Source organism: Amblyomma americanum, chromosome 3, assembly GCF_052857255.1.
Source record: "Amblyomma americanum isolate KBUSLIRL-KWMA chromosome 3, ASM5285725v1, whole genome shotgun sequence".
NCBI classification, from domain to species: domain Eukaryota; kingdom Metazoa; phylum Arthropoda; class Arachnida; order Ixodida; family Ixodidae; genus Amblyomma; species Amblyomma americanum.
In genome coordinates, this window is record NC_135499.1 from 175,165,073 (window position 1) to 175,187,998 (window position 22,926).

Here is a 22,926-nt window from a genome sequence, read left to right on the forward strand (position 1 = left end):
TTATAGCCGGAAAACTGTACATGTGTAACGTGTCATGCTCGAACTGAATTCACTTTTATGAAAACCTAGAGCTGCCTGGGCAAAGCACTGCCTTTAAAAAAAAAAAACTAAAGGCAAACTTAGTAATACATACTAATGCTAATAATAACTTACTGATACATACATCCTTGTGAATTACTCTACATGGCTGGCTCCTAGTTACATTTGTTTCCTCGGTCAATTGTGGCGTTTATTTTCAATGCATGTTGCATGCTATGATGCAAGTTGCAGTGACAGGAGTGGTGCTGTACCGAGGCACCAGAACAAAGCATTGTGTGAATTGATCCTAAAGGGTACGCTCCGTCCACAACAAATTTGAATTCCTCACTAATTTTGTTCTCTCGTAACGTCCTGCCATTTCACAGCATAAGCCAGTTTCGTGTAAAAAATAAAACATTGGAGAAAGGAGTAACGTGACTGCACCATGGTGTTTTTCCAGGTTTTTTTTTTTTTGTCACTGAAAGCAGGCATGGGGTGCTTTTTTTTTAATTGCCTACAAGCTGCTTGAAAGGCGTCTGCTCTGAAATGAAGCATGCTTTAAGAAACACATACCTCAACCCTTATGCATAGTGTGTTCAGTTGCAACTCTGGTGCACTCCCATTAAGTTCATGCATAGCAGTATTTCTTACAAGATTGTTTTGTGTCATTTCAAACGTTTCATTTTTACCAATGTCCTCGTACACCCACTCTGGTTTTTGGATTTTTAAGTGCAAGCAAAGAGCTTATTACCATAATTAGCATGACATCTTTTAGGAACATATCTACTAGGCAAGCTTACTAGTTGTTTGCTAAAAAAGGAAAAATTTTAAGCGATCTTAAATCCTCTAACAAACACTTTTTAATGTTCAAGCTGCCCAGGTCTAATTCTCAATGCATGGAAGTTCTGTGCCACAATAAAAACTTAAGAGGACACTTAAACTCCACCTAAAGGTTATGACGCAATAGCTTAATAGGTCCCTTTAGCGGCCTGGGTTCCTCTTTGTATATCACTCGCAGATATGGATGTTTTCTTTCATCATCACATAACGCCTAGCCTTCCCTTAAGACTACAATGCAATAGCATTAGGGAACCCTCCTACGCAAGTACTCCTCCTCTGTCGCCTAGTCCTGTAGACATGCCGATATAAGCGGAATTTGTCATTCTCTACTTTGTGAATACATTCACAGATTGCGGGCAGTCCTCATACCACTCCTGGCACAGTGGTGCTGAAGTTAAGTGAATGCACCACTCGCCCAGCAGGTGGCTGTTTCAAACACAGCCACCTGTGGGGCTTGTGAGACCCAGGTTGCTTTTCCTGAGTAACCTCTTGCAACCAATCGCTAATTTAACTTCCCTGCCATGTTGGCAGGTTGTGATGGCGTTGAAAGGTCACGTGATGTAGGTGGCAGGCGAGTCACCTGCTTTTGTGTGCATAATGCCACTGATGCCGGTTTTCTGCAGAACGGAAGCCTTAACTCTATCGCATTTATTGCAAAAGATACGCAAGCAACTACAGAGCAATGAGCAACATCTGTTTTGATATTTCATGTCTTTGCAGAGTCCCTAGGTTTTTTTACAATAAATGTGCATTTGTGGGTGCTTTCCAGTATTTCACAGCAGTGTTTCACCAGCTAAGGTTCACAGGTCTCCCGGCGACCTTATAAACCATAGCAGAGTCAGAGTCCAATTGCGCTTTTATTGAAGGACTCTGGCACGGTCCATCATATGGTGAGCTCTGAAAACATGCCACTGATGAGCACTGTCTATTGGAATGGCAAGACATCTGGCTTGGCAGCCCATTTGCTTTTCTAGCCGCGGAAGTGTCCATTTCTTCTGAATGCAATTGCACGAATCGAACCTAATTGCACTAACAGAAGCGCGCTCGATGGCAAATCAGTGGTCAAGAAACGATGTCTCAAGCAGTTGAACGGAAAATGCTTAGAGCTCTGCCCCTTCCCTAACTATGTGGACCCAGCCCATATGCATGTGGGCTACAGATGGATTAAGCGAGACACCATAATGAAAGACTCCCAATTAATATCAACAACTTGGGGCTCTTCTAACGTGTGCTGACATCATTTCACCTCCACCAAGATGCGGCTGTTGCAGCCGAGATGTGATCGCACAACCTTGGACTCACCAGCCAAATGCAATAGACACTTATTTACTGCAGCAGTTGAAGAAGGGAGGAGATAATTGTGACTGGCCCAACTACTTGATTGCACAAAGGAACTTGAATGCCTAATAATTTAGTTTGAAGTTCCTACTCTAAGAAGCCAAGGCGGCAGTTGCACACACTGATACAGGTCTTGTTTAATGTGTTCTTTGGGAAAAACAAGTACAGAAATGAGCTCAGAGAAACTTCCTTTCACCAGATGAAAACTTGGAGTTGAGGAAAGCAGCGTTGTTGATGAGTGCTTTGCTGGCTCTGGAGTCAATCCGGCTGATTTTCAAGTCTTCATCCCGATTGAACTCCCGCCGTTCTTTCACTTCATTCTAGAATGAGGAATGCCCAACAAACGAGCCAATTAAGTATGAATTCACACGGAGCCCCAACTCCATATGAAATTTCAGAAAAGAACATTTGTAAAGAGTGCAACGTATGTACGAGCTAAAGATGTTCCTCCTGGTCACTTAGCAGCTTAGTAAAGACCTTGGTAAAAATCGATTTTTTTGTTATTCTACTGGTGTTCAGCAGCAAAAGGCGCACCTATTGATGAGAAAATTGGATTTATGAACGAAGAATCTTTTCTTCCTGCCATTTACTTCAAAACTGAGATGCCAAAATCAAAAAGGACTTTGCGATTGCCGTCTGCAAGAGTAGCCTAGCCTCAGAGATCCACACTAAAAACTGTCTTGACGTTACCGCAGTTTACTTGTGAAAACAGCTGGTTGCAGCGAGACGTGCATTGAATTTTTTTTTTTCTAACTTATAAAAGCTCCTTGTTCAGTGAAATAAGCATTTTTGTCATTAAAAAGTGGTAATCTATCAATACAGACCAACTTCAATTCGTCCTCACCATCCCTTTAAACTTTGGGCAGAAGGTATACAGTTAACAGCACAGTTTAATGTCCCAAAGCGACACATGAGCTATGGGGGACACCGTAGTGGAGGGCTCAAGATTAATTGAGACCACCTAGGATTCTTGCACAGCACATGAGCGCTTTTGTATTTCACCTCCATCGAAATGCGATCGCCGCAACCCATGACCATGGGATCAGCAGACAAACACCAACTCCACTGAGCCACTGTGGCAGACTTTGGGCAGAAGGAGAGCACATGTTTAAGTCAATGCGCATCCAACAACTGATATGCGTGAATTTTTATTTTGTCTGTGCCACCAGATACAGGCTTAAGAATACGAGAGACTTGCATTGTGACTATTTTACACCAATCATAGGTTGATTTCCTAGCCCTTAACAAGGCACCAAAGGTCGGACCTTGCCGCAAAAGCAACCAACTGCAACAAATTGAGTGTACTTTTACTTAGCTTTTGCTTTTGTGGAACAAGCAACTGTAAACGTCTCACTTGGAATTCAACTTCACACGCTGATTCTTTCAATTAAGTATTGGTCGGCCAAAACTTCTGCCAAGGGTTACAATACACATGGACAAGAAGCCTTTTCTTCAAGATGAGCACCATGTGCTTAATTAACCTATTTACACAAATATGAGTTTTTTTTTTACTTACTTCATCAAGTTTCAGAACGTGTCTCACGTCTCATTCAGAACCGAGGTACGAATAAAACTAGTTTTGTTATTTCTCTGTTCTTCATGATAGCTACAGCAAGCTACTAGCAGAAGCCAATTTTTCGACGGCCTTGTGGCCACATGGTGCACACGGGCAAAGGAGAGAGTGGCCATGACCGTGAAAAGAACGCGGCACGGGCCGTTGAGAAAGAAAAGGCGCTGGAATAGTTGGAGAAGGGAAAGGAAAGACAGGCGAACGGTAACAGTAAAGGCCCTCTACCCTTGGTAACAGAACTGAGCAGCACAAAATACGAAGCAGTGGTACCAGAACGGGGTGGGGGCGGATGCTGCGGCATGGAAGACTATGTGCGTTCAAGAGTCGGAGGCTTTGCTGCACGATATGATGTTGCGCGCATTTCTGAAGCTTTGCTTAAAAAATATCAACGTATCTGTTGCGTCCGTATTTTTACGTGTCATCTCCGTTCTTTCAGAGCACTCTGCTGCAGTTGGATTGAACAGGCTAAGATCGCATTATATAATTGTATTTTCTTTTTTCATTTTCGTGAGATCTGCAACTCCCTCCTCACGTCAGATTCGTGGTCGTGTTATCAAGACCACTGATACTTCGGGTAGATGACAGCTAATGGCCAAATTCCTTCAGCGCCACAAATGGAGGCAGGGGCCACATTTTGAAGCCAATTTTTTCCGCAATTCTTTTCTGCCATTCTACCATTGTTAGTGGCGACTTGTGACGTCATGACCGACAGCTAAGCAAGCAATGTTGCTTGGTCACTCAAGTATTGAAGATGGGGCTGGCCAACAGCAAGGAGTTATAATGGAATGAATGGGAAAAAGAAAAATATCCAAAACATGGCCCCAGGTGAAACAAATGCACCAAGCGACTTGCCTAAACCAGCAGCCAAAAGAATGAAAATTCAGTGCGGGGCACAGGGCAGCACGCGGGTACTGGGCAGCATACTGCAGGAACCTCGCAGTAACAATGCAGATACACAACTTCTAGTCTGGTACGAATGGTGGGGGTAGAGGGAAAGGCTAGAGAGCTGCTGAGGGGAAATATTTTTTACCATTGACAGTGTCTCAATGATTCTGGGCAATCCAGGCAACTGGCAATGTTAAATTACTTCTCAAGCACTGGAGACCACAATATGCTGCTGTCACTTCAGCTTTTAGGGTTTGTTTTTTTTCTCGCCCCTGTTTTGCTTTGTATACAACATAACAAACTCAATGATTATTAAAGCTCTTAACCACAGTGCTGTGCAGAGCTCTGCAGCTTTGTATGGAATTCGCTACAGAGTGGTAATAATAGAAATGCAAAAAATGACAGGGATGCCCCCTGTAACTGTTCATAAACAATGAGAGCTGCTCAATTTTATGCCAATGAAATGCAAACAAGCTACTATATCATTTTGTTCAGAATAAGAAAGAATATGTGCAAAAACACTTGAAATAATTTTTCTTTCTTCAATTTAGCCAATTATGTTCCTTTAAACAAACTGAATTTCAATAGTTTAAAAGGAAAATGTGAAAATATATTTTTATCTTGCCTTTTTTTCCTCTTTCTTCTTTTTACGGTGTATGTCAAGAAGAGACTCTGACCTCTTTTCCTTCTGTGGCATGAAAGGTAAAGAATGTGATTATTTGCAAAATGCACAAAACAGCAAAATTCCACTTTGAGCAAAAATTAAAAATGCATACAGTGTACTGTGCCAGCTGTTCTTCAAGCTCTTTTTCTTGTCGGTGTCGCTTTTGATGTCGTGACGTCTCCACTTCATCGTCTGCTTTCTTTGACTTCTTCTGCTGTGGTAAATAAATGAAAAGACTGCTACATTGGCAGCAACAAATTTATAAGCACCAGAAAACGAAAACCGAGATGAATGCAAGTGCCCAGATGGGTACAGTAGTAAAATGATCACAACATCCCAATGATATCATTGGCACAAAGGCAAACAAATCATTTCATCTTACTGAATGCTTACAAATTTAACACCAGCCCAAAGATACACATTTGTCATGTCTTCATGTTCGCTGGGAGAATCATTGTAGCTATCTTCTAGTGGTTTGCAGTGCACTCTAAACTACCCAATGGTGGAAAAGTGGACCATTGTGGGGTCGGCCACAGCTACTGAGATTGCAAATATGTCCCTTCCATTTTTCATGTGATAGGTGCTGCATTTGAGAACCAATGCAATACACATGTGTTTCTACTCGACTAGAAAGAGCCGAGAGAGGACACAGCAGTGAACATTTTTTTATCAATGGATTAGCCTACCTGTAAATGTAGCACACATCACATAAAAATCGATTAATTTTTAAAATTAAAAACAGAAATTTGTTAGGAATTTGCATAAGTGTAGTGCTCAATATCTTCAGCAATGGCTTCTGAATACATTCATTAGTTGCATCCCTCAGGTAAACCCAGAACATCTAATCCCATGACCAGCACTACTAATATGAGCTTACAGTGAATAAGTTTGCACATACCAAAGTCTACTGTCAATGGCCACTGACTGTGACTCAAGCTTCATGAAACAAACTTTTGTAAAGTTCAGACTATGTGGCTCCTTCTTAAGTTCAGACTGGCATTGTCTCGTGCTGCCCTTACACGAAGGAAAAACGGAAATCCAACAAGTTACATTTAATTTACAATCTTTTTTTTATCTATTCTCACACAATATGTCCGTTGCATTCACATCTTTCAAAAAGTAATGCAAAAGCACTCGGTTTCGACAGAAAGGCAAGAGTACTTTCTCGTGTTCACATCCGTCAACTTGCATGTCTTACATATTCAGAGAACACTGCGTGAATGGATCAAAGAACAAAGAGCACACTGAACACACCTCTGACTTTTTAGCTTTGTCCGCAGGCGTGTCTGTCCAAGCGGAACGGTCAGCCGTCGGGTCTTCCATGTTCTTCCGGAAGGTCCTGGCCCCAAGTCCAATTCGAAGGCCCAAATTGTCTGGCAAGTGCGTCATCCACTCCTCTCGACGTGGCTCTGCCTCGTCCTTCACATTGGAAAGGACCATATTTTGCACGTTAAGCAGCTATTCAAGCTAACTGACGTTGGAGAGGTTTCCTTTGCTATTCTCTAAACAGAACAGGTGCTTGGTTGACAAAACCAAAATTAAATTTTCTCACTGCGAGTTAGGAGGCCAAAATGCCATACTTATGATTAAATATTTTTTCCTGTTCACTGCAAACAGACAAGAAACGGACGAATGAGCCAAAGCTTGCATGACTGCCGCGACATGGCATGGTATGTGAGGTTTAATGTCCGAAAGTGACATGGGCTATGAAAGATGTCATTGTGGAGGGCTCCAGATTAATTCAAACCACATGAAGTTGTTTATTATACGCTGACATCGCAAAACACAGCGGCGTTTTTGCAGTTCGCCTCCATCGAAATGCGACCGCCGTGGCTGGGATTCGATCCCGCGACCTTGGGATCACAGCCGAACGCCAAAGGCACTGCGAACGCGGTAAGTATTCGCACCTTTCCCTCCAGTCGTCTTTTCATGTTTGTGGCTCGACGGTCGATATCCCGTGCAGCGCCGTCATCTGCGTAGTCGGCACCAACGGCTTCGGACGGCATCGGCCCGATGACATCGTCCGAGCCGTCACTGTCGTCATCATGCTCGTCTTGTTCCGAGCACTGCTTAGCCGCCGAAAAACCAGGCGGCAAGACGGGTCCGATGATGGCCGGTTTAGGCGACGTGTCCGCAAATCCCGGCGGCAAACTGGGCCCGTACAAATCCTGCATAGCTTTCGCCTGGGAAGGGGTTTCGGCGGCGTCGTCGCCGCCACAGTTTTGCCGCGGCAACTGGAAGCCCGGAGGAAGCACCGGTCCGATAATGGCGCTAGTCGATCCGGCATCTCCGCGGCTGGTCGATGCGGTTTTAAAACCTTGGAGAAAAAGCTGATTAAGAGAAAAATCTCTTAGGAATGCGCTAAAAACGGATGTTAGAACCTAGACACTTGAACGCAGCACGAATTTTAGGACGGTATGCGAGTTGTGCGGTCACTCTTCAGGCTCACCGTCTGGGAGTTGTGGCCCGTAGGCAGACATGACCACGAACAGAGGAGTTCTGCAGGGCCGGGACCACTGCTTTAAGTGGAGAAAAAAATCCTCCCGGCACGAATCGTTCCGCTGTGTTCCGTGTCTGAAACAAACATCGTGGCTGTGCAACACAGTACCGACAGGACAGCCCCAAGCTGGCTCTGAGAAGCATCGCAACACAGTAAAGTATTTTCTCAAACAAGACAGGCTCATTCATAACATTATTCGTGGCTAGACAGAATAATCAAACGACTATAATGCAAAATACAAACCACGCTCACCTCCCGCAAACCCCATGAGCGCGTCACAAATCTATGATTCCGTGGACAGATATTGCGAGACAAAGCTCCACATTGCCATGAAGCCAATGAAGCTAGCAGTTTTGAGAAGTCTATTTGATCAAGTAAATTTGAGACCACGTGACCCTAACCCCTAACTTCGTACGTCATCTAATGCCGGTTTTCTGTCCATGTTGCGTTCTGTTGCAAGTAGCTGAAGTGACGCTGTATCCAAATTTTAGCTCTTCCTTGATAATACAAAGTCGGCCGTTTAGGCGGCTGGTGCTGAAAATTGTTTGGTAAAATTTCCTTGCTTCTCTGCAATGGGAGAAGAACGAGATCTCGACAAAGGTGAATAGCGGCCCCTCTCATTGCCTAAGCCTACTGAGCTACGCGCTTGGAATTCTGCCGCTGCATTAGCCGCTGGTTGTATTAAAGTTGTTGCTTGCTATTTTAAGTCGCCCACATTACACGTAATGTTAACGCCCGAGTTAGGGACCTTATTAACGAGTCATTCAGAAAAATCTTTACCCACCCTCCCGTTGCAGCCAAGTGTAGGGTCTTCCGCGGTGCACGCGCGGCGTTTTCCTACTTGATATGAGAGAGCGAAAAATCCTTTTAGCCAGAGATTATGCGCTTTTACCTTTTATAGTGTGTCGTCGCAAATGTTCTTGCTGTTCCGATGGCCATGCGCGTTTGAAATTGCAAGCTTAGTCGAGTAGCTCGGTGTTCGACGGCAGTGCTTCCCTGTTAACGATTTAGTAGCAGTTGTATTCGAGTGTTCAGTAAACGCGTGGCACACAACTAAGATTACATAGAGCGTTGGCATCTGAAGCGCCTGAGCCCATCCCTGCGCCACACGGCACTTTCATTCACTGCCGTATCTTGAGTCCGTGTCTTAAGCGTGGCAGAATATTGCTGCTGTTGTTTGTGTGTTTTATTGGTCACATCTTATGCACAGCATGCTGTTGTATACCTTGACTGTCCACTGTCACGTTCGCAGTCCGATACTTTGACATAAACATCTGTAATCCCTCTTTACACGTTGAACCGAAAATTGCAGTAACAGAAAAAATGCAGTAAGGATAACTGCTTTTGCTGTTGTGATTGACGTTGTGTTGCGGTTCCAAAGTTAGGCAACAGGGGAATCGACTTCTGGGCCAGTCCGATGTTGCAGCAGTTTCTTACCATGATCGGGATTGTGCAAAAAAAAATTTTAAGGTGTTTCACTGCCACTGGTGCAATTATTCTTGCATAAAATAGGTCGAGGTGTTTGCCTTTCTGACAAGTTAATTCAAAATGACGAATATTTGCCTGGCTTTTGAGAGGGGATGGAGGGAAAACTGCTGGGGTTATGTGCTGGGTGGGGAGGCATTAGGCCTGTTACCATCTGCGGTCGCTTGTCCTCGCTGTACGTATGGTGGGCCCCAATGAAGTGACAGGTAGATGCGCCGAGTGTTCAGCTTTCTTTGACCTGGATCGTATGCACCGTTTTGCAGCAGGTATTCGACACTGACCTCCGCTGATTCTACATGTCATCGAGCTAGAAGTCGTTTGTAACTGCAACCAGAGCTTTTGCAGTTTGGCCAAGTGTGCAAACTGAGAACTGTGATGTGCTAATAGTGCCATGAGGATGGCACTTCTTACTTTCATGATGCAGCATTTGGATGTTAATTTAGAGGATTTTGGTTTATTTTGTTGGACGCTGCATTTCATTGAGCATGACAGCTAGGTGGATTCACATGGTCAAGTTCAGGATAGGCGTGCCATGTGTATCTTGGAGGTACACTACTTCATTGCAGCAGCTGTTATATATGCGAAAGCCTTAGCTGGCTCATCGACAAGAAAACTGGCATCGCCCGAAAAGTGGCGTTACAAAACTCGTGATATGTAATCTTAAGACTTGTAAAAGAATGACAATGTAACAATTGTCTTGGAGGGGCTATGTTTAAGCACTTCAGGGTTGGGTGTTCTTTTCATTGTACAGTTAAGGAATGAAAGTTGGTGGGCTCCCTGGAGCCACTCAAAAAAATATTCTTCACTGTGTAGGCATGACTTCATTTTAAGCTTAGTGAGGTCTTTTTATGGCATCAGTGGACCTTTATTTTTGATAGTCTGTGCATTCTGTTCTGGCTATACATTCGAACATTGGGAAAAACCTAAGTGTTGTGTGAAGATGAGACTAAAATATTGTTGTACGCCATATTGTTGTCATATGTATATTGTCAGATGGGACAACCAATCCTGCAGTCCAGAAAGTGCAGTTATCTTGAAGTCCTTCCTCTTGTCAAAAGTATTCACAGCTTGAAGCCTAGTTTTAGTTTTCTGTGCTTCACAGCACAGCATCTTTGTGCAGCGCAGCCTGCTTGCTTACTGTAAGCATTAGTGCCTTATGTTAGTATGGAGTGTCTTCACCAGTCTTCTATCCGCTCAGCATTTAAAAAGAAAAAATCTTTGCTCGGGCATCATACCATTGTTTGACAATATCCTTCTGCAATTGCAATAATAATGAGGCGGTGGTTCAGTAAGGCAAGAATGCCCGACTGTTCGCAACCTCATGGAACTAAAGCCCGCCAGGCTTTGCTCCCGACTGTCGGTCAAAGCTTGCTCAGGCTCATGTTTGTAGTTTCCATGGCACTGTCAATCTCAGCCTCATTTTTCTTCACCTCCTTTTGCCTTCTGCCTTTCCCAACGTCAGGGCCTTTGCTAATTAATTCTGGGCTGTCATGCAGCTTAACTATTGGCGCTTATCTTAGGACTTAACCTTCAAAGAAGCCGTCTGAGTTGGTTTCCTTTAAGATTGACCGATTTGGTCTTCTTGCAGTTCAAGGGACTGTCAAGATTGTCTTCTCCAGCACCACATTTCAGAAGCATTGATTCTTTATCTCTCAGCCTTCCTTATAGACCAGCTATTACAGCCACACATTACAAGTAGGGGGTGGGCTTTTCGATTTTTATTTTTTGAAAATTAAGCTGACTATTTCTGGCGCTTATTTCAGAACACAGTCTTCATTTCATTTTTCCTGGAAAATATGAATTTCTAGGGACAAATTGCATTTTGTTGTTTTTTTCCTGCCAATATATAATGTGCTACTTTTGTGCAGTCAGAAGTCACCTAGAGTTTCTCATTACATTAGCACAAAAATGGTCGTGCTTGTAGAAAGAAACGCCATCGCCATTAAAAAAGGAACGGAAGGAACCGTAAGACAAAAGCGCAACTGTCAGGTTGGCTTCTAAAAGCTGCTTTGCTGGAATAATGTTGGGTTTCTGCATGTTGACGACAGTGATGGAACTGCCGCTTAACCAACGAGGTAGCCGGAACACCACACTCTTTTGTGGTGTTTTTGCATGCGTTCACATCAGTGTCCTTACATACAGTGGAGGAGTCTACTTCACTGAGCTACTGCCCTAAGTAGGCGGGCGATGGTAGTTAACAAGCACAGTGTACAGCACATTTTATTTGCGGTTTACTAATGGACCAAAGCGATCAGGAACGTTAATCCAGAGCTCGCTCCTCATGAAGCCGTCAACCTGAGTGACCTAACTAGTGCAAAGCTTAGCGTTTCCTCGTTCTTCGGATCGGCGCCAGCACCAAGTTTCGCCTGTCCGCTCTCTCCGTCACTTATCAAGTGCAGTGTTGTCTCCCCTTCTAGCACCAAAGAGTCGCCTTGCCAATAGAACGCCGGTACCCAAAAGGTTGTTTACTTGCAAACATCACATGCATTTCACGGCGCCATTTATGCACAGTTGCACAACAAACCGCACACTCAAAAGGACAGCGGCAACTGAACGAGAGCCAACATGCAGCCCGCACACACTACTACCTGCGCTTGCTTCTTTACTGTCAATCTCTGGAATATTGCCACGTTTCCCCTAACCAAACCTCACAAACCTGCGTGTCAGCTGTGCTTTGTGGGAAGGAAGCAACCTTCCAAGGCTTTGACTTTTTACAGTTTGCTAACCATCGTTCCGGCAGTTTACAGCGTTTGTTTTCAAACAAACCCATTTGGATGGCTTGGCATTGGGTGGGCGGTGGTAGAGCTGCACGACCAGCTTTAACAAGATAGCTAAAGAATGCACTGAGCATCCAGTGTTCAGGTGTTGTCTTGGCTGCTTTATGACCTTCTGTGTAATGGCACACCAGCTTGACTACTGAAGCCTCTCGGTTTGCAGGGGCATTTAAAGTAGCTGAGCAATACATCAAAACGCACAAGTGCGCAACTTAGTCGGTTAATTTTCTCCTTTTTCTGGATGTAACTCCCATTGATAGCCAGCTAGTTGCGGCATGTATATTAAAGAATACTGATCTTTTTCAGTTCAAATGGAATTTTAAAGATTCAATTCGGTTACGTTTTTCTTTTTTTTTTCTGGTTTTAATCTAAATTCCAGCGCCTAATTACAAGTGTACAAAAACTGTAGCATTGACATATGAACCTTTGTTGATAATGTAATATCTCTGCTTTCACCATGTTGTGCTTGTTTGTCATAGCTTTTCTCGTGAGCAACAAGTACCTGTTAATTTCACGGGTGCAATTGCCATCTCCTGTTGTGTTTTTATTTCAGGAATACAATATCAGGCACTGCTTCCACTTCCCGCTCCATTAGCTACGGAGGGATGTGGGTTAGTGGACATTGCAGTCAGAAATAGTTTACTATTAGCATGTTAGTCTCACAATATGTTGATATACAGGAGGACATCCTTTACAAACGATCAAGAGAGATAGATATAAGGTAGACATCGGTGGATTTTATGTTCAAGTAAATGGCTAAAAAAGTAACTAATACCACTTGATATGATTGCCAACCTTATTACAAGTTGAACAAATTGTGATAAATAGAAACTGTCTGATAATTATTAGTAAAAGAAGGCAGGCTTAAATCTTAGTTTTGCTGATTTTGAGGTTCAGGCCAGCTTTTGCACTCTGTTCTTTCACCCTCATCGGGAGACTCGCCAAATCTTTCTACAATCATCGTGGTATTTTGTGATGTTATAAGGCAGATATTGTACAATTAATAGTTCATTTGATTAATATCAACATTCTTCGAACAAAGTAAGAAGCCCTTCAGCAGCTTTTGCAGGATTCATCCTTCCGTAGTTTGCCACTTGCATTTCAAGTTCTTGGTTTGGTTGGATGCATTATTTTTCCAGGAAGGGTTTAGTTTGTTTATTCCAAGTCATGGAATAGGAGGATCTGCGTCTTAGATCACATGTAATAAGAGAATAAGCTCCCAAGCACTTAGTTGTAATAGAACCAGAGCCTGCTACCTTTTGCGGCATGTTTTAGAATAAAGTGTGTGGGTCTGCTGTGTAGCTGGGTTACAACTAACGATCATAATATTCAGTTGCAGGTTATGTGGCACTGTTCTTGTCCTATTTGTGCATTGCCACAGTGTTGTCTTGTGTAGTGCACCGAAAGCTTTTCAGGATCCTTTTCTGCAAAAGCTGCAGTTTGATCACAGGCTTTTTCTTTAGATCCACTCTGGATGAAGTATCGAACTAAGCTTGTGCTGCATCATGTGCAAGGTTCTTGAGGCTCCTTCAGTTGCTTTTATATTTTTAATGGGAGCTAAAACTAGAGGTCCTTGAAATTAACCTGTAAAGTCCTCTGCTGCATTGTACCTACAAAGCCTTCAGTGTCGCTTCGATATTTGAAAGGCTATTAACTGTTTCATATATATATATAAACAGAAAAGCATTCATGCATGTTCTCACTTCTTGTGCAAGAAAAACGACCGGGGTTAACATTTTATGTTTAGCGCACTATAAGGGCAATCTCTAAGCAACAACCTAAGCCAGAAAGACGGCTAGGGATTGGAAGAAACAAAAAGATGAGACAGCAGTAAACAAGCCTGCACTGATAATTCACCACAAGCGCAGTTTTGCATTCAGCTACTGTGGCAAAGTAATCAGGTATAAGATCATCAGAGCCATAAGCTTGTTAAGGGGCACTGCTTTTTTTTTTTTTTTTTGTGGCAAAGTGTCGATGTAGGTTTTTGTTTGCTCTCTTTCAGACAAGGACCGTAGACGGCGGCGGAGTCGGTCTCGTTCTCGGAGTCGTGAGCGAAGGCGCCGTTCCAGGTCCCGGGAGACGAGGAGAAGGAGGTGCTTTATTTCGTTGTTTTCATCTTGAGTTTATGTGCATTTATAGAAACTACTTTCTGTGCATCTTCCACTCTCATAGAGAATTGCTTACTCGTGCATGCAGTTTTCTGAACAGTGTGAAGTCAAGCCAGCAGGTTGCTAGCATTGCTTTGAGCGGCTTCAAGCGCACTTTCGTACATGATACATTCACAGTACAAAAGCATGAACAAACATTATTTGCCTAAACTTTAATGCAAGCAGTCTGTACAATAATTTTAAAATTGTATCAAACTGGTTTTAAGCGCATTAATTTTGCGTTGCTTGCGTACTTAACGGTGACAACATGGCGGCGCCCTACCCGCCCGGTTCACAGCGATAACAGCTTCGTCGTTAATCCCTCATAGCAATATCGTGTTCTAAACTGTTGTATTCGCCTTCGATTTGCCCATTCTTAGCCTCGCATAACAAAAGTAAAAACAGCGCTAATTTTTACACAAACCACACAGAAAGACTAGACAGGACGGGCGCTGTCCTGTCTAGTCTTTCTGTGTGGTTAGTGTAAAAATTAGCACTGTTTTTACTTTTGTTACACAATGTTACACCAGCTAACCCCGCAAGAGGTACTGTTAAACGATCTTAGCCTTGCATTAAGTTTCAAGAGACAAATAGCTTTTGTTTTTCAGATATCAAGGTGATTTCCCAGGTGTTAAGCCTGACGAAGCAGTGCTCCGACGCAGTTGGACTGGCTTGGTTTTGGCTCGTCTTGTATAAGAGTGGCTACAACAGTGTCCGCATCTGTCCGTCGCTTACGTTAAAATTAAAAGGGCTTTAAACTACATATGCGTATGCATGTATTTCAGCATTTAGTATACATTTATCAAATATTTTCGTTATTTTTGCAAAGTCCAAAGTAGCGATTGTGGCGCCACACAAGCTTGCCGTAAGACACGAGAACCATTTCAATGGCCATTGAGATTTGCCGTGTAGCAGCAAAACATCTCCTTCGAGTTCGATGGTCATTGAAACTGGCCGTGTGACAGGGGTTATTTAGTCAAGTGCTGGTATGTGGTCATCTGTTTGCAGTGCTATGTGAGTGTAAAGGTGGTGTTGCGTTGCATTTTTCCACGTGGGTAATTTTGTACTTGACATTCTTTGCAGCCGCAGTCGTAGTCGAGAGAGGGTTGCGGCAGGTGGAGCCAAGAAGTCTCGCAGAAGGAAGCCATCCATCTACTGGGATGTGCCACCTCCCGGATTTGAGCACATCACTCCTCTCCAGTACAAGGCAATGCAAGGTGGGCTGTCGAGAATGCTCTGATGTAGGGTGCTTGGCGCTCTCAAAGATTTTCAGCTATTTGTCTGACAAGAGCATTCAGTGGGAGTCGCTGCTAGGGTTCTGATACCTAGACGCTGTTAGTGTAGCTCTGTCAGTTTTGTTAGCACACACAAACAGTTTTAGTAGTGTGTGCACATGCTTAGGTGCTTTTGAGGTGTATTAAACGTGGCATGTAAGATACATGGCACAAAACTTTGAAAGAATTGGTTGCCTGTTTGTCATGTCTTGTTGCTTTGTAATAGGTGTGACAGCTGCTGGCTTTGCATTTACTTTGAACACTTTTTCATAGGGGTGACTTCTGTAGTTCTTTTTCAGAGAGTGCACCAGCACATTATACTAGCAACACACATTAATAAGTGAAGCATTGATGCTGACAGCAACGAGTGATGTTTGAATTCTTTCACACTACAAATTCATTATTTTAGTTGCTAACAAAAGGCAGAGGCTTTGTCCTAAACCAAGGATTCATCGAGCATTTTAAGATTTCCAGAGCGGAAGCACATTTCTGGCACCAGGATTCTTTTGTTTGATCCACGTGGCTGGTGTCTTGTGCTGCTGCAGCGTCTGGACAGATTCCGGCCACTATGCTGGCAGCTACGGGCGCCATAGCCACAGTGGGCGGGACTACCACGACCATAGGAAGCCTTGGCGGGGGAGGAGGCGTCGGCCCAGGACCAATTACACAAGCTATTGTCCAGCCGCCAGCCGCAGTACCCATTGTGGGGGGCACCATCACGCGCCAGGCTCGCCGTCTCTACGTTGGGAACATACCCTTCGGCTGCTCTGAGGCAAGTACTCCTCCCTTGCGACGACACAGTTCACTGTTCTGGCTGCGGCATAAGTGTATTATCACTTATTGGTGACGGCAGGCGGACCAGAAGAGAGACCAGCAAGCTTGCAAAAGACCCAAATCTGTTTTGTGCCCATGATTTAAAAAAGCTTGGTGGCGATGATAGATACATGTGCGGTCGATGATTATCAAAGTTTCAGAGTTTGTTGGCTGCTCTCGATTTAAGCAGTAGTGTAGAAAATTCTTTTAAGTGGGTGCACATCTTCCTAAAAAGTCTCAAAAGGAGCTTTGTGGGCAACCTTCATGGCATTGAACAGACATTGCTAGGAAAAGAAAGAAAAGGCGATGCATTTGTGGTGATGAACAAAATATTAACTGATCAAAAATGAGTGCCACAAAACATACAACAGTGTGTTCGTTCTTCAGTGCCTGCTTCTGGTTATAATGTGTAGACATTTTAATGCCCAGAACAGTTATCGTTTTAATACAGACATAATTTTGTATTAGTAGCATGGGCTGCAGCGGTGGTCAGTCGAGTTCAGATCAAACAAGCACATTGCAGCAGGGCAGGCATATGGACTTGCAGGTTATTTCTTGATCAAAAAGCAAATTTTTCTTTCACTTCCTGGAAAAGAAAAAATAAAATGGTGAAATTCTGTGCAGAGCAATCATTGGGCCACAGTCCTCTTGCATACAAGCCACTGACCAGGAAGCGAAAGTGCTTGCTTGTAGCGACATCCATTGTCACATTATTCAGCTGTAGCATCCTTTGACTGTTCGCTAGGGGCTCTAGTTTGTCACTAATGTACTCGCAAATGACCAGCTAGCCCTAGCTGCTGCTTACCGTATTTACACGATTGTAAGCCGACCCTTTTTTTTTTTTTTGAAATTTAAAATTCCGAAGTGGGGGGGTCGACTTACAATCGAAACGAAACCTTGAACTGCCAATAAAAGCAAGAAAAACAATCTATCAGGGACGCTACTGCGATGTTAGAAGTTTTTGCTTGCTCTACGGCTCCAAGTGTAGCATTCAGGTATTCCGCGGGCTTTTTGGCCAGGATTTTTTATTTTTACTGCGCACACCGTTACCCACCGCGATGGTTCACGGGGTCCGGACATTTTAATGATCCGGAGTTCCCGGGCTCGAACCCGACCACGGCGGCAGCGTTTCGATGGAAGCGAAACGCAAAAGCGCCCATGTGCTGTGCGATGTCAGTACAGCAGGTGGTCGAAATCCCCATGTGGTCGAAATTATTCGGGAGCCTTTCACTACGGCACCTCGTTCTTCCTTTCTTCTTTCACTCCCTCCTTTAGCTCTTCCCTTACAACTGGGTTTCCGCCGATATTTGAGACAAACACTGCGCCACTTCCTTTCCCCCAAAACCAAATCATTTCATTTCACTCGCGGATAGGGCCGCTGTCCCGCTGTTCCAATCGCGGAGTCTGCGCCAGCGCCCGGGAGTGTTGCTAACTGATAGAAGAGCCGCTATTTCAGTTGGTTGTGCAATACGTAACAGCGGCGCTTTTGGGGAATACCGAGGTTTGCTAGAAGAGCCGACGCCCCGACACCAATCACTCTTTGTTTGGTGGTGCTTGGAGTTGGTGCTTTCGGTTCGACTGCCGGCCGCGTGCTTCGCCATGAGCTCTCCAGGTTCGAAAAGCATTCGGCGCTCATTCACTGCAGCGTTCAAGAGGGAGGCCATCATTTACGTCGAAGAAACCAACAATGGCGCGGCGGGCCGTAAGTTCGACGTTTCTGAACTGTTGGTGCGGGAGTGGCGGAAGCAGCGAGACAAAATTTTCGATTGCGACTCCAAGCGAAGAGGTTTCCGCGGGCCGAAGTCGGGACGCTTTCTGGAGCTGGAGGTCAAGCTTGCAGTGTATGTCACCGAAATACGTGATCGGTCCCTTCCAGTGACATGCGAAATGATCACGCAACAAGGCCGGGTCTTTGCTGCGGAAGCTGGAATACTCCGAACAGACTTCAAAGCCAGCAGGGCTTGGGCTTCGAAATTTATGAAGAGGGCTGGCTTCTCTCTTCGTCGGCGTACTAGTGTATGCCAGAAGCTGCCTGCTGCTTACGAGGAGAAAGTTCTCGCCTTCCTTAGGGACTACCTCAAGCTCCGCGACTCGTGCGATACCTGCTCGGCCAAATCGGCAATGCGGACCAGACTCCCGTCTACCCCGACATGACGAGCAACACAACAGTGAGCGTGAGGGGAGCTCGCGAGGTTAAGCTTCTCACGACAGGAAACGAGAAACTTTGGTTCACTGTTATGCTATCATGCTTGGCAGATGGCACAAAGCTCCGACCGTACATCGTCTTCAAAAGAAAAACTATGCCAAAGGAAATGTTCCCGAAAGGTGTGATTGTGCGAGTGAACGAAAAGGGCTTTATGACGGACGACTTAGTTATTGATTGGTACCGTCGGGTGTGGCTTTTGAGGCCAGGGGCATCCCTCAAAAATCGTAATCCGAACCTCCTCGTGCTGGACTCATTTCACGGCCACCTTACCGCGAAAGTGAAGGCAGAGCTCCGAAAAGGAGATACAGATATGCTGGTGATTCCCGGCGGTCTGACGGGTCAGCTGCAGCCGCTAGACGTTGGCATTAACAAGCCATTCAAGGACTTGCTCCGGCGTAAGTACGAGTGGCTGGCGGCAGAAGGGCGGGAACTTACGCCAACGGGGCGTGTGAAGAGAGCCTCCCTGGCGGCTGTGTGCGGGTGGGTGATTTCCGCTTGGGCGGCCGTTCCTCGCAAAGTCGTGGTGTGGTCATTTAGGAAGTGCGGGCTGTCCATGGAGGACGATGTGCTGTGGGATCGCAGCGACGACGACGACGACAGCAGTGCCACCGAAGATGACTCAAGTGAGGATGAATAGCCCATCTATGCAATAAATTTTGCGTTTTTGACGCGCTCCACCGGTGTTTTTTTTTTTTTTCGGACATGCGATTGGGGAGATCGCCTTACATTCGCGTCAACTTTTTTTTTTTTTTTTTCGGACATGCGATTTGGGGGGGTCGGCTTGCAATCGTGTAAATACGGTAGTTGAAGGATCTTGTGCTTGCACTAGTTTTTGAAAGGCTAATTGACATCCTTGTCATCATCTTTTATATTTATTTTTCATGCACTTTTTTTTTTGCTGTTGAGTAACATACATGCTTTTTTTTCCTTTCAGGAGGAAATGATGGACTACTTCAATGCCCAGATGCATGCCTGTGGTTTCTCCCAGGCACCAGGAAACCCTGTGCTAGCATGCCAAATCAACTTGGACAAAAACTTTGCATTTCTAGAGGTAAGCACTGGCATGGTAGTTTGTTGATTTGTCTCCTGTCCTTGACTTTCTCTGGCAGGGAAGGCTTAATATATATGACCATGGCTACTTTTAATGCAGACACATGCTTTTGCATAGCAGGAAGGAAAACCTCTTTGTATTTGCTTGGCTTTCATGGATGCATGAGTGGTGATGACACTGAATGCTCCTCATGACAACATGGTCTATACTCTGTTTGGAACAGAGTGATGACATTTGGAAGGAGGCTTCACATTGCAGGATCGGGGTGAAAGGTCTTTGTGCATCTCGGGCATGTGCTCTCCCAAGTTGTCCAATCTCATACACAGTCTGTAATTATTGTGGGGCTTGGCCTTGTATGACAACATTGGAAACTCCTAAATAACGTTGGAGATTATTGTGCTGGACCCTAGAAAAGCTGCGGCTCCTATTTGCATTAGTGGGAGGTTGCATGCTGCAAGGTCTGTTGTACAGAGGCTTGAAGGTGGGACGCGACCTTTTAAAACCGAAAAATCACAAAAAAGTCGATGTTTGGAAAAGTATATGTCATATTCACATGATTGTAAGTCGACCTATTTTTCAAAATTTGAAAATCCGAAGGGGGGGGGGGGTTGACTTACAATCGAAACGAAAACGTGGCACTATAAGGAAAGGCGGGACAAACGAGGTATCAGGCATGCTACAGCGTGGTTGCATTTTTGCTGCGCGGCTCCGTTGCATCGCTCTTGGTGCTAGCCTTGAGCAACTGCTATGTCATCCCACAGAACTGGCATCCCCTCCCCGCTCGCGCAGGCGGCTGCTGATAAACAGCAAACTGGCATCCCACACTCCCCACACGTGGCTGCTGACTGCGGTTGCTAATAAGCGGCGGCGGCCCGATAATGCAATCGCGTTCTAAGGGAAGCTCCATCGCGCAACAAGTTTTCTTTCCACTTTCAAATGCACGCTCGGCGCTCAAGGGAGTGTTGATAGTTGATGGAAGGGCCGCTGTTCTGCAGTATAAGTAAAGGCGAGACAAACGAGATATCGGGCATGCTACAACGTAGTTGCATTTTTGCTGCGTGGCTCCGTTGCATCACTCTTGGTGCTGGCCTTGAGCAGCTGCTATGTCAGCCGGTAAACTGGCATACCCTCCCCGCGAGCGTGCAGCGGCCGGTGGCGGCTATCGATAAGCGGCGGCGGCCCGATAACGCAATCATGTTCTATGGGAAGCTCAAGCGTCCAGCAAGTTTTCTTTTTACTTTCAAATGCGCGCTCGGCACCCAAGGGGGCGTTGATAGTTGGTGGAAGGGCCGCTGTTCCAATCGAGGCTGCACCCCCACTTTGAACTGCAGCAGTGCCGGGGAGTGTCTGTAGCCGACGCCATTCACGTGCAGTTTCTCTTTCGCTCTGGTGCCAGCCGCGTTTCACAAGTTTTTAATGTAGTGCTTCGCCAGTCATCATTTGTGCTCCAGGTTCGGCAAGCAACCAGCACTCGTTCATGGCTACATACGGTATTCCAGTAGTATGTGTTATAAACTACCGTATTACGTGGCTGTAAGTCGATCTCCTTTTTTTTTTTTTGAAATTTAAATTCCGAAGTTGGGGGGTCGATTTACAATCGAAATGAAACCTTCAGCTGCCAATAAAAGCAATAAAAATGATCTATCAGAGACGCTACTGCGAGGTTACAAGTTTTTGTTTGCTCTACGGGTCCATGCGTAGCATTCAGCTATTCCCCGGGCTTTTTGGCAAGTATTTTGCTTTTTTTACTTTTACTGCACACACAGTTGCCTGCCGCGGTGGTTAGCGCGCTCGGCTACTGATCAAGATACCCGGGTTAGAACCCGGCCGTGGCAGCAGCGTTTCGATGGAGGCGAATTGCAAAGGCGCCCGTGTGCTGTGCGATGTCAGTACAGCACGCAGGTGGCCGAAATTATTTTAGAGCCCTCGACTATGGCATCTTTCTTCTTTCACTCCCTCCTTTATCCCTTCCCTCACAACTGGGTTTCCGCCGAGATTTGAGACAGATACTGCGCCATTTCCTTTCTCCAGAAACCAATTTCATGTCATTTCACTCGTGATAGTTAAGGAAGGGCCGCTGTTCCAATCGCGGAGTCTGCGCCAGCGCCCAGGAGTGTCGCTAGCTGATGGAAGAGCCGCTATTTCAGTTGGTTGCGTAATACCACGGCTAGATGATTATACGCATAACGGCGGCGCTTTTGGGGAATACCGAGGTTTGCTAGAAGAGCTGACGCCCCGACACCGATCACTCATTGTTTGGTGGTGCTTGGAGTTGGTGCTTTCGGTTCGACTGCCGGCCGCGTGCTTCGCCATGAGCTCTCCAGGTTCGAAAAGCATTCGGCGCTCATTCACTGCAGCGTTCAAGAGGGAGGCCATCATTTACGTCGAAGGAACCAACTGCGCGGCGGGCCGCAAGTTCGGCGTTTCTGAACAGTTGGTGCGGGAGTGGCGGAAGCAGCGAGAGAATTTTCGACTGCAACTCCAAGCGAAGAGGTGTCCGCTGGCCGAAGTTTCTGGACGCTTTCTGGAGCTGGAGGTCAAGCTTGCAGCGTATGTCACCGAAATACGTGATCGGTTCCTTCCAGTGACATGCGAAATGATCACACAACAAGCCCGGGTCTTCACTGCGGAAGCTGGGATACCCCAAACAGACTTCAAAGCTAGCAGGGCTTGGGCTTCGAAATTTATGGCTGGCTTCTCTCTTCGTCGGCGTGCTAGTGTATTCTAGAAGCTGCCTGCTGGTTACGAGGAGAAAGTTCTCGCCTTCCATTCGCACTACCTCATGCTCCGCGACTCGCGGCGATACCTGCTCGGCCAAATCGGCAATGCGGACCAGACTCCCGTCTACTTCGACATGACGAACAACACAACAGTGAGCGTGAGGGGAGCTCGCGAGGTTAAGCTTCTCACGACAGGAAATGAGAAACTTCCGTTCACTGTTATGCTATCATGCTTGGCAGATGGCACAAAGCTCCGAACGTACACAGTTTTCAAAAGAAAAACTATGCCACTGGAAATGTTTCCGAAAGGTGTGATTGTGCGATTGAATGAAAAAGGCTTTATGACGGACAACTTAGTTATTGATTGGTACCGTCGGATGTGGCTTTTGAGGCCAGGGCCGTCCCTCAAAGATTGCAATCTGAACCTCCTCGTGCTCGAGGCGTGGTTAGGTTTTGGTTGGGGGCCTCGCAGCGCCTTTCAAGGTTCCCGCATCTCAAATGCGAGGCTACGATTGGACCAAGCGTGCTCTCCTCAAGAACGCAGGGGATCGGGAGGCTGCTATTGGCTGCTGTGCGCTGATGCCATGGTGTCCACCGGAGGCACCCTGTGCATTGTTGACTCCGGCTTCTTGCTCTCCTTT

At 45.5% G+C, this 22,926-nt stretch overlaps 2 protein-coding genes across 6 annotated transcripts in view; one reads left to right on the top strand and one right to left on the bottom strand.

Annotated features, from left to right (window-relative positions):
• Nucleotides 1-2,308: 2,308 nt before the first annotated feature.
• On the bottom strand, nucleotides 2,309-8,178 carry LOC144125472 (GPALPP motifs-containing protein 1-like). Of its 5 annotated transcripts, none has more exons than XM_077658862.1 (7): nucleotides 8,068-8,178; nucleotides 7,765-7,889; nucleotides 7,223-7,632; nucleotides 6,570-6,734; nucleotides 5,428-5,526; nucleotides 5,277-5,339; nucleotides 2,309-2,516 (listed from the first exon to the last, which is right to left on the bottom strand). In XM_077658862.1, the coding sequence occupies exons 2-7, from the start codon at nucleotides 7,793-7,795 to the stop codon at nucleotides 2,373-2,375; spliced, it is 912 nt and encodes a 303-aa protein (XP_077514988.1). In that variant the 5' UTR covers nucleotides 7,796-7,889; nucleotides 8,068-8,178; the 3' UTR covers nucleotides 2,309-2,372. The 5 variants fall into 5 exon arrangements, with proteins under 5 accessions (XP_077514988.1, XP_077514985.1, XP_077514990.1 ...); XM_077658859.1 differs by having other exon boundaries at nucleotides 5,428-5,529; XM_077658864.1 differs by having other exon boundaries at nucleotides 7,223-7,645; nucleotides 8,068-8,094.
• Nucleotides 8,179-8,226: 48 nt separating this feature from the next.
• U2af50 (U2 small nuclear riboprotein auxiliary factor 50) overlaps nucleotides 8,227-22,926 on the top strand; it is a 41,741-nt gene continuing 27,041 nt past the window's right edge. The window contains exons 1-5 of the mRNA XM_077658865.1: nucleotides 8,227-8,415; nucleotides 14,077-14,167; nucleotides 15,305-15,438; nucleotides 16,041-16,267; nucleotides 19,449-19,565. Coding sequence (XP_077514991.1) covers nucleotides 8,388-8,415; nucleotides 14,077-14,167; nucleotides 15,305-15,438; nucleotides 16,041-16,267; nucleotides 19,449-19,565 — 597 coding nt within the window. The 5' untranslated portion in view covers nucleotides 8,227-8,387. The remainder of the gene's footprint in view (nucleotides 8,416-14,076; nucleotides 14,168-15,304; nucleotides 15,439-16,040; nucleotides 16,268-19,448; nucleotides 19,566-22,926) is intronic.